Source organism: Hydra vulgaris, chromosome 10 (genome assembly GCF_038396675.1).
Source record: "Hydra vulgaris chromosome 10, alternate assembly HydraT2T_AEP".
NCBI lineage: Eukaryota > Metazoa > Cnidaria > Hydrozoa > Anthoathecata > Hydridae > Hydra > Hydra vulgaris.
The window spans coordinates 18,798,400-18,813,807 of record NC_088929.1 but is presented as its reverse complement, the minus strand read 5'-3'; the positions used below and the strand labels follow the sequence as shown (position 1 = coordinate 18,813,807).

Below are 15,408 nucleotides of genomic sequence, written 5' to 3'. Positions count from 1 at the left end.
TATTAAACAGTTTAGTATGACAATTATAAGAAAATGTGACTTAAAAGCATGACCAAAAACACCGCAGATCAATATTATATTGGAAAAAAAAGCTTTACAAGATTTGTCATTTTGGCCATCTAATTTGGGTAAAAAAAGGTTTCAACTTTTCGTTGCTATGGCGTTGCTACGGCAAATAAATAAACTAGCTAATAAAATATGTTAATTTAAACCCTTTTAGTTTGATCAAACCTAAACAAGTCATATATCAGCAGATAGAGGATAAATTTTTATATAAAAACAATAAATAAAATATTTTTTCAATTTTTGATCAAAAATCTCTATTTTTCATAGGTCTACCATCTTAAAAGAATTCCTTATCTCGCTATGATTTAAATTAGATTCTTCCATAATAGTATTACACAGTTTAATATAAGATTCAAACTCTATGGTACTTGGCGGAATTTTACTAGCCAAGTGCGGCCCTACTTCAAAAAAAAATGAGCTTAGTTTTTCAGCTATTTTTTTTTTTTTTTTATCATAAATCATTTCCCCGTCAATTAAAAGCTTTTGGGGGAGATTATTTTTTACACATTTAGTTTTACCAATTATTTGTTTAATTATATTCTACGTTTTTTTAGTGTCGCCGTTGGTTTTTTCCAGCAACTTTGCATAATAAATTTATTTGTTGAGTATTTTTTTGTTTTTTCAAATAAGTTTTTATAGTTTTTGTAATTTATTTCATTTTTATATGTTTTAAGCCTTAAATATTTAACATAAAGTTTTTGTTTTTTTTTAGACGATTTTATTAGTCCCTTGGTCATCCAGGGGTTTAAGAGAGACTTGGATTTTATAATTATATTTTTTACAGGAAATGATATGTCATACTGTTTACAGAATTGCGCTAAAAAGAATTCATATGCATTATTGACTTCATGGGATTCTAAAATAAGATTGAAATCGATATTTTCTGAAGAGTTCGAAAATACAATAAAGAGTTTTCATTCATCTGTCGTGGTAAACTTGTAGAGTTCGAGGGGGGATTATTTTGAGTAATGTTATCAGTAATAAGGAATATTGGAAAGTGATCTGTTAAATCAGTTTTGATTATGCCCATTCCTAAACGACAGTTTTGAAAATTGTTAGTAACTATATTACCAAGTAATGACGATTTAGTCTTTGTTATTCTCGTTGACTTATTTATTGTTGGTATTAGGTTATATTGGCTTTATAAACTATAAACTATCAGCACCGACCAATGGTTACCATGACCGATGCAGAGGCCGATGCATTAGTGTACCCCTAATTTTCCAAACATAAAATTGGCATTTTCCGTCAATCTAATGATCCAAATGTCCTTTGAACGTCTTTCTCAATCATCAACCCATCACAATAGCAACACAAGTTATTTCCACCGATACCCTATATTTTAGAAATAAACCTATAGGTAATACCAGTGGCGTACCTAGGGTTAATAGCGCCTGGGGCAAACACCGAATTCTTTAATAAATGGTGACAAACTTTTAATAAAACTTTATTATTCATTATAAATAAACAATTTGTTTATGTAACATATATTATAAATTTATTTTTCTAGCTTTAATTGCTGCAAATTTCTTAATAACATTGTCAAAATCAATTTCTTCTGTAATTTCTCGCTCTATGCTTAGTAAAGCGAGATCACACAGAGACGGTTTTGGCTCATCGAAGCTCTCAAGTAAGAGTTAATCAGTTTAAGTTTACTGAATGATCTTTCACAACTAGCAACAGACACAGCTATTGTTAGCAATATTTGCAATGCTATACGCATATTAGGGAAAACATTTTCGTCTCCATATTCAACTATAAACATAAGCAGTTGCATTCTAAAGTCCAAAATTTCTTCGTACAGTTCTCGTCCATCCACATCAGAACTGTAGACTTCGACAAATTTTTTACATTGATCTTTTAAGTGATTGATTTCTGTATTGAAGCATAACTCTTCCACATCAAGAAGAAATCCAAATTTTTTTAGGGTCCTGCAACCTCTTTTGAACACGGTCAATTCGGCCAAGAATCTTGTTCCAAAACCCAAGCAATGTGAGAAAGTCATACGTTAAAATTCTAGAAGCTGCATCGCTTTTCGTTTCATTTGACGCGCTTTCGTCTACCATTAAGTTCTGAAGAACTTCCACTATTTCATCAATGTAGGTATGTACAGGTTTTACTGATTCTGTTTTGGCGCTCCATCTGGTATCGGAATCGGACTTCAAAGTAATAGGCACAGCATCTTTAAGTTTTTGTCATCGTCGAGTTGATCTTGAGAAAAAAACGTAAAGCGCATCAATGGTTCCATAAAAAGTAACCATCATTACTTCTTCTTTAGCCGCATGTACGCCTACCAAATTAGGACTATGATTGTCACAATTGACAAATATGGCAAGGTTGTTTTTTTCCTTTATTCTTTGATGCACACCCACTCTTGTGGCCAGCCATAACAGCAGCATTGTCATAGCATTGTGACCTGCAATTTTCTACATTCATATCGTTTTTTTCTAATTGCTCCAATATTTTTTGGGCTAAGCTAGCTGCATCCTTATCGCTGAGTTGGATAAAGCCAAGGAAAAGTTCTTTTATATATAGGGGAGACCGGGGCTAGTTGGCCGCAGGGGTAAGTTGACGAATTGCGTTTATCTTTAGAGCCTTTCATCAGAAAGTGACAAAAATTACTCAGAAACTTCCTTATTGACCATTTCATGATTAATTATAGTATTGTCAGGATTCGCGCATGCGCATGGGAGATATTGAGATTAATGCGTTTTTTAAACAATAACGTAACTTTTAGAACATCGCTTCCTTTTTACTTTACAAAGAAAATAGTTAGTCGTATGAAAAAAAATTTTTTGTAAAAGTTCCAGTCACAATTGGTTTACTATATCCAGTCAGACTTTTTTTTCAAAGCTGCCGTTTTTCAGGATCTATATACTGTTTATTAAAAAAAAACCTTTCGGGGTAAGTTGACAAATTTTTCACGGGGTAAGTTGGCTCATAGCATGTACAATGGAAAAAAATATATATTTTTATAAAATCATTTTTTTTTTTTTAATTTTTAACAATATTGAAAAAATTTATTCTTACAAAAAAATTAAAAAAAAAATTTTTTTAGTTTTTTTTCACAGATAAAAAGTGGGCTACTGTTTGGTATTTATACGGACTAATATTTGGTACCAGCTAAAAGTAATATTAAATTTTGGGGTAAATTTGTTGCAAAAATTAATTGTAAAAAAATTTCTATTAATTTTGCACTTAATTATGCATTAATAATCATTTTTATAGTTTGCGCCAACATACCCCGTGGTGGGGTAAGTTGGCGCAAATTTTTTTTTTTATTTGAAGGCCCGGAAAGGCCCCAAGAATTTTTTTTTGTAAATGAATGCAAATTTTATAAGATACCCTAATCCATACTCTTTAAAACTACACTTTAATATTTTTAAAAAAATGTACTGTTAGGGCTACAGAGCTCATAGAGTAAAAACCGAGCCAACTAGCCCCGCTCTCCCCTACTGTTTTTTTCTCGAAATTGATCTCGACATACCTAACTACTTCAGACATTTGTTCGCGATGGGCTAAATCTGGAGTTGAGTCAAACATTAGCCCATAATACTTTGCTTTATGTATCTTTTCAAGCAAGTTAGCGCGAACAGTGGATGCTATGATGTGAATGAACTCGTTCTGAATGTTGGGTGAAGTAGATCCAGGATGGCTCTCCGTAAATTTTAAATGATTTTAATAACAGGATCAAAATTGGAAACCAGTTTCAGTAAACCAAGTAAATTTCCTGAGTTAGCATTTGATTGAAGTGATCCTTGGTGACCTCGCAAAGCTAAATTTTGCATTGCAAGGTATTTGATGCAGTGCAACAGCCTTTTCAAAATATCACACCATTTTTAATATTCTCCTCGAATTTGTTGTTGAAGTTCTGCATCAATTATTCCTCTATTGTAAAATAAATTTATTTCCAGTTCTTTCAATTGGGTAAAGCATTGTCTGTGGTTTTTTGAATTTTCATGTACATTCATTCTCTCAGGTGCTTTCCAATGATTAAATCCGCTTTCTTGTTCCAAACTAGATTGGTTTTCGCATTTAAAAAAAAAAGACAACAAAAACAAAAGACAAATTTTTTAGAAGGTGAGTAAACCAACCATGAACGCATCACTTGCTCACCGTGATCATTTCCTAATTTTTTTAAAAACCAATTTTTGTTCATAGAAGGATTGTTAGTCGGTAGAAAAGGATCTTTGACGTTTTGGAAATGTTTAAAACCATATTTAATAATTTCAATTCTCAATGGATCAGTTATGATTGCTTTTCCTGTTTCTTCACTAAACATAAGAAATCCGATATCGTTTTCTACAATAATTTTAGGTATGGGACATTTACTAATTTGGACGTTTTCGGATATTAAGTCTTTATCTTCAACTTCATCAACCTTCATTTCTTTGTCAAACTCAGGCCCAATTTCTGTTTCTTCAGAAGTAGCAAGGGTTTTGGAATTATAACTAAAATTCTCTGCATCGCCATCAATAGATGCCGCAACTAATTCTTTCTTGCTTGAACTTGACCCAGTATCTTCTAATTCTTGAGGCCTTGCGCTTGCAGAATTTTCTGAATTATCTAAAGAAGCCGTGCTCGTGCTCGATTTTTGAAAAAACGTCTTAAAAACTTTGCTGCTTTTTTCTTTTTCTTTTGCCTCTAATGAACGTCGTTTTCGACCAACAGCCCCGCTTTCCTTCTTTTTCTCAAAAGAACGATTCATGGTTCTCAGCTAATTGTTTTTAAAATTTTTAAGAATTTACTATATATAATTGACAAAAGCAATATATTTTTTAATTACCTTAAAATATCTCAACAAAATATTTTAGAATATATTTGTAGAAGACGAATCCAGTGATTCAGAAGGCGCCCATGGCAATACCAGGCGCCAGTGAATATTTCAGTTTTGATTTATTTAAGGTGGCTCACCCCTTTAAATTCAACTTTTTATTTATAAATGTTAAAAACTTGTTTTTTGTATTTTATATAAGGAAATTATTTTAAAACTTTAACTTTTTAAAAGAAAAATGAAACTTGCAATTTTTGATGCTGAGTCAGCATAATTTGTCTAAAATCTTACCTTAGCTAAAACAATGATATCTTGACTAAAATATGGACTAAATATACCTTATTTTGCCAAATGGTAGCTAAATAGTTGCTCCAGGGCTGAAACTAAAATTTTTGAAATAACTAAAATGGCAGCACAAAACGTGCAGAAATTGATTTATTGCCTGTTTCAGTCTGACAAACTACATTCAAACTAACTATTATATACTTGAAATACTATAATTCTAGCTCCAGTCTTCATAAATATGTTAATAAATATTCTGTGAAAATTTGAAGATAAAAGCTTTATCCAAACTGAAAATATTAACGTTTTCATGAGAAAAGCATATTAAAATAACAAAGTCTTAAAAAACACATTTAAAAAAACATAAAAACGAAGATTTTTTTAAATAAAAAGTTACTAAAAACTGCCACTAGCGTAAGAGTTCACAACATCTCTCCTTTCCAATCTCTAAATAACCTTTTTTTATCGATCTTAATATTTTTTCTTCAATTTTTATTAATAACAGTCGATTTCCTTGACATATTCGTAACCGCTTTTTTTAGCACATTTTTGAGAAATAAAATATTTTGCAGAACAGTAGAAAAGCATAACAGATCTAACACTGAGAAATATTTCAAAACTTCAAGTGGAAATTTTCAAGAAGTTAAATGAATAAATAAGTTGTTTACACGGTTGCTATGGTGTTGCTAAGGAGTAGGAAAGTGCGTTGACAACAATAAATGTATTTTTTGTTACTTTTAAAGCACATATTAAAAATATATTATGAACTTCGTACTTCAATGTTCAAAAAAACATAATTTAAAAAAAAAAAATTTTTTTTTGATTTTTTAAGTGAGCCACTTGAAAATAAAATATAAAAGTCTGTCTTACTTTTCTTTGTTAGTTTCATTAAAAGTGCATAAGTTGCACTTACTTGCGCATAAGTTGCACTCACTTACGCATAAGTTGCACACACTTGGGCAAGTTGCACAGTTGAGACTGCGGAAAAATGCCACCTTACAACATAAACTAATAAAGTTTTAAAGTTAATTTAAAACCTTTAAACTACTTTAAAGTTTTTTTTAAATCTTAATTTATTCAGTATAATTCTCGCTTATTGTATCGCAACCAAGCCTCTTTTGCGCCCCTTTCAGGTTGGCGCCCATGACACGTGGCCTTCCTGCCCTACCCTAGATACGCCACTGGGTAATGCTTTTTTAAAATTTACATTTCATATTAAGTTAAGGTAAGGAAATAATGCACTTACAGATTATCCAAAGATGTTGATGAGTTTAAAGTCAGAGACGGGGGTAAACTTCAAATGATTGAGTTAGAAAAGTGTTTTAAAATCCTGATGATTCTCCTCTACTTTTCGAACTATGCCTAGTATGATCACTTTTGTTGACCAAGGTATAATTCTGGTTCCTTGGTTTTTAATTTTTAGAAAAAACATAAAAAAGTATGCGGTTTTTTATTTTGTTTTCAACGGTCTTTATTTCATGTGAGCCTGCTAGAAAGATTGGTTAAAAAAATCTCAAGTAAAAAAGATTCAAACTGAAAACCTCTAAAAAAGAGCAGTGATCCGGTTAATGGTTTTATTATCACAAGATTATTTTGAAAATAATTAAAATTCTATATAGCTTTTAAATATTTAAAATTTTTGTTTTCAATTTTAATGAACTTTTTTGTTTATTAGACATTAAATCATGCTCAAAAAGCAGTTTTGTTCAAAATATTTTTTTTGTTCTTTAGTAGGGAACTTAGACAATTTTTATGGCAATTTTAAATTTTTTTATTTTAAATGCATTGGATTCCCTAAGATATTTCATTTTGAAAATGGTTTCAACCACCTCTGTAGCTTAATTAGTTCCAAAGATATACGTGTTTTAATACTTTCAATGCATGGACTTTTTATGAAATATTTTCTTAAAGTATATCGTTATAATAGTTTGTCAGTGATTCCTAACGCATGAACTTCAGCAATAATTACAAGATTTGTGATATCTTTATAGTCAATACTTTTATAGCTTTAATAAGTTATTTGATTTGGCCACGCATTACATTATTATAGCATCCTTGTGATAACATAGGGTAGCAATACAAAATATTAAAAAAATTTATCTCAAGTAAATCCCAATTATTGATTGCAATTGGTAAAAGTTTTTCTCTTAATGCTTTTAATTGCGAGTTTAATAGAGGATTAACTCGACCAAGGTCAGACATTGTCGATTTAATTGATGTTATTAACTAAGCAAAATTTAGTTTGTTTTCCATGGCAGAGTTGCTTACAACGTTACAAATATCATCTACTATGTTAGTATAGTTCTGCAAGATAGTAGCTGCATCACCACCAACCACTTCTGCCAAACCAAAAGATTATGTTTTCTTACTTTTTGTTGCAATTTGAAAGTTTTGATGCTTATATGACAACTTTAATGACATTGTTGACACTATTCATGCCTACATTCATTGAAAGCAATTTCATAATGTTTTGCCGAATGTCATCACAATATCTACCATCTTCAAAAGTTATTATTTCCTCATCATCTAACAAAGAAACCAACTCATGAAGTTCTTGGTTCTCCTCTTTCAAAACACTGGTTATAAAATATTACGTTGCAACTTCTTCGAAACTTAAAAGATTTTTCATACTGCTTTTATTGTGGTAGTTGTTTTTATTTTGTTATTTTTTTTGTAAAGCAATTTTTTAATTACTTGTTTTTTTTTTAAAGTTTCTCTTTTTTTAATTCAGAAATGTTTTATATCAAAACTTTCAAGCATTAAATTAATACCATTTTTTTTTAAATTGTGATATTTTACAATTTGTTTCTTTTTTAATGGAAATAATTTCAGTCGATTTTCAGACGGATTCAGACTATTTTTAACTTATCAGTAAATAAATAGTTTAATTTATTTACTAACTTCAAATTTATGTCTAAATATAAAATTAGAAACAAATTACTTCTAGATATATCAGGCTTACTATATATAATGAAGTAAAAATCATACTATATCAATATTACCATTAAAAAAAGTGCTTGCTCAATAATAATGTTCAATAAAAATAACAGATTTTTAAGATCCGCAGAAAGTTTTCACTTCGCTGACTTATGTGAATAAAACGAGGAAATTCTACAAATCACCTTAAAGATAACAAACAACCCACCCTATATAAGCTTGACAAAAAAAAATTAATTTGTATATATATATATATATATATATATATATATATATATATATATATATATATATATATATATATATATATATATATATATATATATATATTAGGGGTAGTCAGTTAGAAGAAATGTTTAAATCTAAAATACCATACACTCTAGATTTGGAGCAAATGTTGAAAAACAATTTCCAAAAAATTTGAGCTCAACAGGTCCACTCTATCCTTACCCCTAAGCACTTTTTTAGAAAAAAAATTCTCAAAAGCCATCAAAAACAGCCGATTTTGCAGGTCCAGGGGGAAAGCTAAATGAAAAAAATTTGAAGTTTTATTTTTCTGGGATGTTTATTTTTACCTATATACAGGGTGACCGGAATGTTCTGTCAGTACTTCACAATCAATTGGTTTTTAATGTAATATACATTAACTACTGAAATTACAGTAACAGATCAAGTAACATATGTAAGTATACCAAGAATTATTCAAACCGCTCTCCTTTTCGGTCCACTGTCAATGATAACCGATGACGCCATGATTGTATGGCGGCACGAATGGTTTCCATAGGAAATTTTTCCCATTCGCTTCATGGAGGCCAAGTTGGGATGTTGTTTAGCATTGACCTTGGACTCTAAAATACCCCACACGCAAAAATCAAGTGGATTCAGGTTGGGAGAGGACGGAGGCCACTCCTTAGCAATAAACTTAGGGCAATTCTGTTGAAGCCATTCTTGCGTTGTTTTAGCTGTATGAGCTGGTGCTGAATCCTGTTAAAAATACCAGTCTCCATTGGGATATAACAAATTGGCTTCTGGTTGCAAAATTGCCTTCAGGACACTCTCTTGATAAGATACTAATTTTGGTGCCACGTTCGATAAAGACCAATGGCAATTTTCCTTTGCTTCACACTGCTGCCCATACCATCACCGAACTTTGATTCTGATACCGCTGAACTGTTCCTGAAGACTGAGGTATGTCCTTTAATGATGTCGACCACACGACACTGTTTTTAGCATTAAAACTTTGTTCCATCACGAATAACTTTTCATCAGAAAAGATAACGTCCTGTACCGCACAATGACCATACTGACGTAACAACGTTTTGCATCTTTGCAACCTGGCCAGCATTTGATTTGCAGGGTTCCTCCAAATTTTTTTGCGTATTCGTTTAATACGATCTGAGGTTCAAACTGTTCGTGGACGACCCGACCTTTCACGGTCTTCAACACTACCAGTTTCACGAAAACGTTGGATAGTTCGATAAACACATTTCTCAGTAATTCCATGCACCTTTACTAATTTGAATATTTCAACACCCGTAAGTCCTTTCTCATAATGTCGTTGAATCAACAAACAATGAACATTTATAATGACTACAATAGAAAGAACAAACCCATTTACTATTGACAAATTCAGTTACAATTGATAAGCATCATTGTACAGTTACAATTGTACTAAACAGATACAAAACTGATAAAAAATTTAATGATAAACACTTGTAAATAATGAAATATGGGAGACCAGAAAGTATGCACATTGATTAATGACAGAACTTTCCGGTCACCCTGTATTTTAGCAAAAACACATGGTACTGTAGTTTTTTTCAAAAAAAAAAAATTTTTTTTGTATTTAGATTTGAAAAAACTACAATATTTGATAATGTACTTACCATATTTATGTTACTGACAAAGGATTATAACTATATATCCAAAATATATACTTTTTACTTTTTTAGTTAGTTATGTAGATCTACAATAAAATTTAGTAATTTCTATAAGGTGGAGATTTAAAGAGACCCAGCTTAAGTAGCTCAAAGAAAAATTGAACTGTTCCATTTGTTGTAGTAGTAAATTATTTTACAATAATTATTTTAAGTTTAATTTTTTAGGTCAGTAAAAATTAAATAGATTAATCGAAATATGTATAAAGAAGAAGAGTGTGGTCAGAAAATAAATATGTATAAAGAAGAAGAGTGTGGTCAGAAAATAAATATGTATAAAGAAGAAGAATGTGGTCAGAAAATAAATATGTATAAAGAAGTAAAAGAACACTAAGGTCTAAAAAAAAACTATTCATTATTGAAGAAGCAAAGCCAGCCATTAAAGGTAATAATTAGTTTTAGAATGAAACCCTTAAGGTAAAATATTTAGTTAAACTTTTTATTTCTTATTTTTTGTAAACAAGGCTGTCAGCTTCCAACAGGGATGGAAATACTGCAGCACTTAGCTTACAATCAATCATTTTTCCCAAGAACATCAAAAAAAGCCACTATTTTTGCTTGTTCTCCTCAGAAAAACTTTGAAAGATATCCAATGAAAAGTAAATATGATTGTATTTTGGATGAGGTAAAAGAGCCATGGATTAAAGCTGGATTTTTTATACCAAACGATCAAAGTCTAGTAAAAAATCTTTCAAATCTGGACTATGAATATTCAAAACTTAAGAAGCATGAAAAAAGGGGATCCGCTGCAGATTTAGCAAAGCAACAAAATTTTAAAGTTTACCTGAACAAATTATTCTGGGCTGGCATTCCTGATCTTAGGAATACAATAAAAAATGACAAAAAAAGATCTGATTCAGACAAGCTTGAGGATTTAGAGTTTCTGGAGGACCAAGAAGGGGAAAGAATACTTATGCTTGGATCAGAAGATAAGAAGTACAGAAAAATAGTATGTATTTCTTTTTAACCAAAAAAAAAAATTGCCAGACTTTCTAGCCAACTTACTTACAATTTAAATGCCACTTAAGACGGTTTAAAATAAAAATAGCTAATCAAATAAAACAATGTTTACTCACTATTTCAATCTCTCGTGTAATTAAATTAATTTAATAAGTAGTAAATTTTTTGTTACATTTTTAAGCCATGGAGAGTAGCAGAAAGAGAAAGCAGCAAGTGAAACAACAATATAAAGAATTAGAGGGTACAATTAATGTTGAGATTAATGAAGATACTAGTGAGGACTCCTTGAGTGATACTGATTTTGGTCCTGGAGAGTGGTTTAAAAGAAAACCTTCACAACCAAAAGTCACTGCTGAAATTCCCATAGATGTTTTTGCTGGTAATGTAGTTTTTATGGCTACAATCAGTGATATTTCTCCAAGTGTTTTACATAAAGTTACAGGTGCAATTCTAACTCAATCAGTAGCAGATCTGACAGATTTCAAATGTAGCAAGTCTACAGCAGCTAGAAAAATAAAACATGCAAATCATAATATATGCATGATATCAAAAGAAGATGTTGAGAAGAAGCAATGAACGAATCCCCATACCCATGCATAGTGCATTTTGATGGCAAAACATTAATTGAACTAAACAAACGAAAAAGAATTAAAACTGATAGACTGGCTGTACTCGTAAATATTGAAGGTGAGACACACTTGCTTGGAGTACTTCCTTTACCATCATCCTCTGGTGAAGATCAGTGTAATGGTGTAATGGACCTTCTTAAGGAGTACAACCTTGAATCCAAAGTAGGAGGAATATGTTTTGATACTACTGCAAGGAACACTAGGTTAAAAAAGGTTCTTTAATTAGAATATCCAGCAATATAGACAAATATCTTTTACTTATTGCATGCAGACATCATGTATGTGAATTAAGAATGGTTCATTTTTGTAATTCAGTTTCAGATGAACATTCCACAGGACCAGATAATCCCATTTTAAAAAAAATAAAAACAAATTTTGAAAGTCCTGATTTTAATTACAATCAAACAGAACTGAAAAAGTTTGAATAGAAAGTAGTAAAGGGAACTATTCTTGAGAAAGCTGCGCAAGAGTCTTTGAACTTTTGTCAAGAAAACATTACAAATGGAAAAGAAAATAAAGATTTTATTAGAGATGATAGAAAGGAGGTTGCAGAACTCGTCGTAATTTACCTTTCTTCATCTTTAGTAACACTAAGAAAACCTGGAGCAGTTCATTATGCTAGGTTCTTATCCAAAGCACTTTACTACCTAGAGCTACAGCTTCTTTCCAGCCATCTTGAGTTTGTAAACCAGAATAATAAACTCAAGACAGAAATCAGGCTAATAAGTGAATTTATAGTTTGCTTTTATGCCAAATGGTATTTACAGGCTGATGACGCTATTAGAGCTCCCTTTCTTGATATAAAAGTAATACACCAAATGCAACAGTACCGAAAACTTTGTGCCAAACCAGATGCTGTCGATGCAATTATAAACTTTCTTTACAATCATAGTTGGTATTTAGATTCAACAATGATTCCTCTTGCTCTGTTGGATGATAATATTTCATTTGAGGAGAAAGCAAATCTTGCAAAAGCAATTCTTACTTTTAAAATGCCAATTACAGCATGGTACAATACTAAAAACAAATCAAAAATAGATATAAAAGATAAAACAGAAATGGAAAACAAAATTAGTGAACATACTTCTTCACTTGCTCTGTTGATTAATGAATTTTCATATCTTACGTTTGATAGAATTGGATTAGAGTAACAAAGGATAAAAGATTGGCTTTCGCTTCCCCCTGAGTTTTGGTTTACTCAATCTACCTTTTAAAGCTTTCAGAATTATGCCAAACTTTTTATATGTAGTAAATGACCATTCAGAAAGATCTGTTGGAATGATGCAGCAATTTATTCATCGATACAATAATGAGGAAGATAAACAGAACACATTGCTAATTATTGAAAAAGTTCGTTGTGCTTTCGGAACACCTGGAAGACGTTCAAACAAACTTTCTAAAAGTAAATTTGCAGAAAGCTTATCTTCACTTGACAAAAGGAAGAAAAGTGGTGAAAATGAACATAAACACAACTGAATTTCTTTGCTTTTGAAACTTAATCTAATAACATGAAACTATTATAAAATATTGTAATTTTTTCAAATCTAAATACAAAAAAAAAAATGTTTTTTTAAAAAAACTACAATACCATTTATTTTTGCTAAAATATATAGATAAAAATTAACATCCCAGAAAAAAAAAAATTTCAAATTTTTTCATTTAACTTTCCCCCTGGACCTGCAAAATCGGCTGTTTTTGATGGTTTTTGAGAATTTTTTTTCTAAAAAAGTACTTAGGGGGTAAGGATAGAGTGGACCTGTTGAGCTCAAATTTTTTGGGATTTGTTTTTTTAACATTTGCCCTAAATCTAGATTGTATGATTTTTTAGATAATATATATATATATATATATATATATATATATATATATATATATATATATATATATATATATATATATATATATATATATACAATTAATTTGATTAGTGGGTTTTTATTCTTCATCACTCACATAAAAAATGTTTTTGCTAATTTTGGACGGAGTTTCTCAAAAAACAAAGTTATTTTTTCCGCGATATAAAGTCCCGTGACTAAAGTTCCTACCTTTAGAGCATTTGGAAATGTAAGTATTAAAAGTCGCCAAATTCACGGAATTTTACTTACTCTATCTTTGTACGTAATGAAAGTCTTAATTAACCCATATTTCAATAAAATTATAACCGTAATACTACCTTAATTCCACTTTTATATATATATATATATATATATATATATATATATATATATATAAGGCAACTAAGTATAACTCGTTTTTATTGGCGCCCAATATTTTCAGTCGTTGACTTTAATAGATATTTCAGGTTGTGTACACGCACGAAGTTTTTGGGTCCCATGAAATAGTTTATTTTTTACTTTTTAGTCCATTTTTAAAATGTTATTTTTGAAAAAGTTTCTTTATATCTTTTATTATTTACTTTTTAGTCTGTTAAGAAAGTTTAATTACGTTAAACTAAAACGCTTAAAGTTTGTAGTTCATTTTTTTTTTTTTTTAATTACTTTTTTTAACGATTTCTTTCACTTACGATAAACCAAAATGTATCGTTTTGCGTTGCTCGTTTTAATTACATTTTTAACGATTTCTTTAATTATTACCGCTGACCTCGGGTTTGTTTTGCGCGGAAACCAAAAAAAAAATAAACAAACCGACAAGAAAGCAAGTTAAATAAAGTGTTGTAATAAAAAGAAACTGAAATCATAAAATAAACATCAACACTAGCCACAGTATGAATAGTGTACTCCTGTGTACTAAAGTATGAAAAGTATACCAAAGTAAAACTTTAGACTTCAGTACATATAAAAATTGATTGTTGCGGGTTATTTTGTTAAATATTTATTCATTATTATTTACATTTTTTTTTTTACTTATTATTTTACAGAGTTGATATTAGCCTTCCATGAATGTTATTTATGAATAAGTTAATCCGCACTCACCCATCCACCACACATAAAGACGTTATTATTTACCTGCACACATTTTTTACACTACTTAGCATAACATCAAGGCGCCCCAAAGCTTTGGTTTAGCTAGAAAATTGTAGATATATGAGATGTTTTAATACGTGTTTTTATAGGTGTACTATATTTTTGTTTTTTTCTCTCGCTGTTTTATCGCCATACTGAAAACGGATTTTTTCGAATCTAAAAATGGAATCTTTGCAGATATTTGTTATGTTTCCATTTAAAAAACTTAAATTTATCCTTAAATTTAATAAAAAAAACCTAAATTTATCTGAATTTATAGGATTTATTATAATTATTTTATAAAATTACCATCTTATAATTTATACGAATTATTAATTATTTGTTATAGATTATATTATATCTTATAGATATATATTTTATATTATATTAGGTTATAAAATTTAAGAAAGATTTGGTCGCTTAATTAAAAAAAAATTTCGGTACACCCCATTACGGAAATAACTCCTCGGTGGTAATCGAGTAAAAAGATTTAAAATATAATTAAAATTAAAAAATATTATTTTACTAAATTTTCATTCTATGAGTTCCATAAAAGTATCTTCATAAATAGATTTAATGTCATCGCTCATTTTCCAAGATCCAGCACGTAACTCAATGAGCTGAAGAAGCCGACATCTTGCAGATGGAGAGACAGTAGATGATATCGCTAATTGACGTGTCATATTAATAATATCATCCATATTTTCCTAATTTTAAATGTGTGCGTATATATATATACACACACACACACGCATATATATATATATATATATATATATATATATATATATATATATATATATATATATATATATATATATATATATAAATATATATATATATATACATATATATATATA

The 15,408-nt window shown here is 29.8% G+C and overlaps 1 protein-coding gene across 4 annotated transcripts in view; it reads right to left on the bottom strand.

The window, feature by feature from the left end:
- Positions 1-15,408, bottom strand: part of LOC100205919 (MIF4G domain-containing protein B) — a 32,597-nt gene that overhangs the window by 7,165 nt on the left and 10,024 nt on the right. The window contains exons 3-4 of one of the 4 annotated variants that reach the window (XM_065807401.1): positions 15,075-15,255; positions 14,407-14,725 (exon numbers count right to left, since the gene is read on the bottom strand). The exons of 1 other annotated variant lie outside the window; for it this stretch is intronic. In XM_065807401.1, the coding sequence (XP_065663473.1) occupies positions 15,082-15,255 (174 nt within the window). In that variant the 3' untranslated portion in view covers positions 14,407-14,725; positions 15,075-15,081. Of the gene's footprint in view, positions 1-14,406; positions 14,726-15,044; positions 15,256-15,408 lie in introns of those variants that run through there. 2 more of the 4 variants (XM_065807403.1, XM_065807402.1) reach the window with 2 other exon arrangements.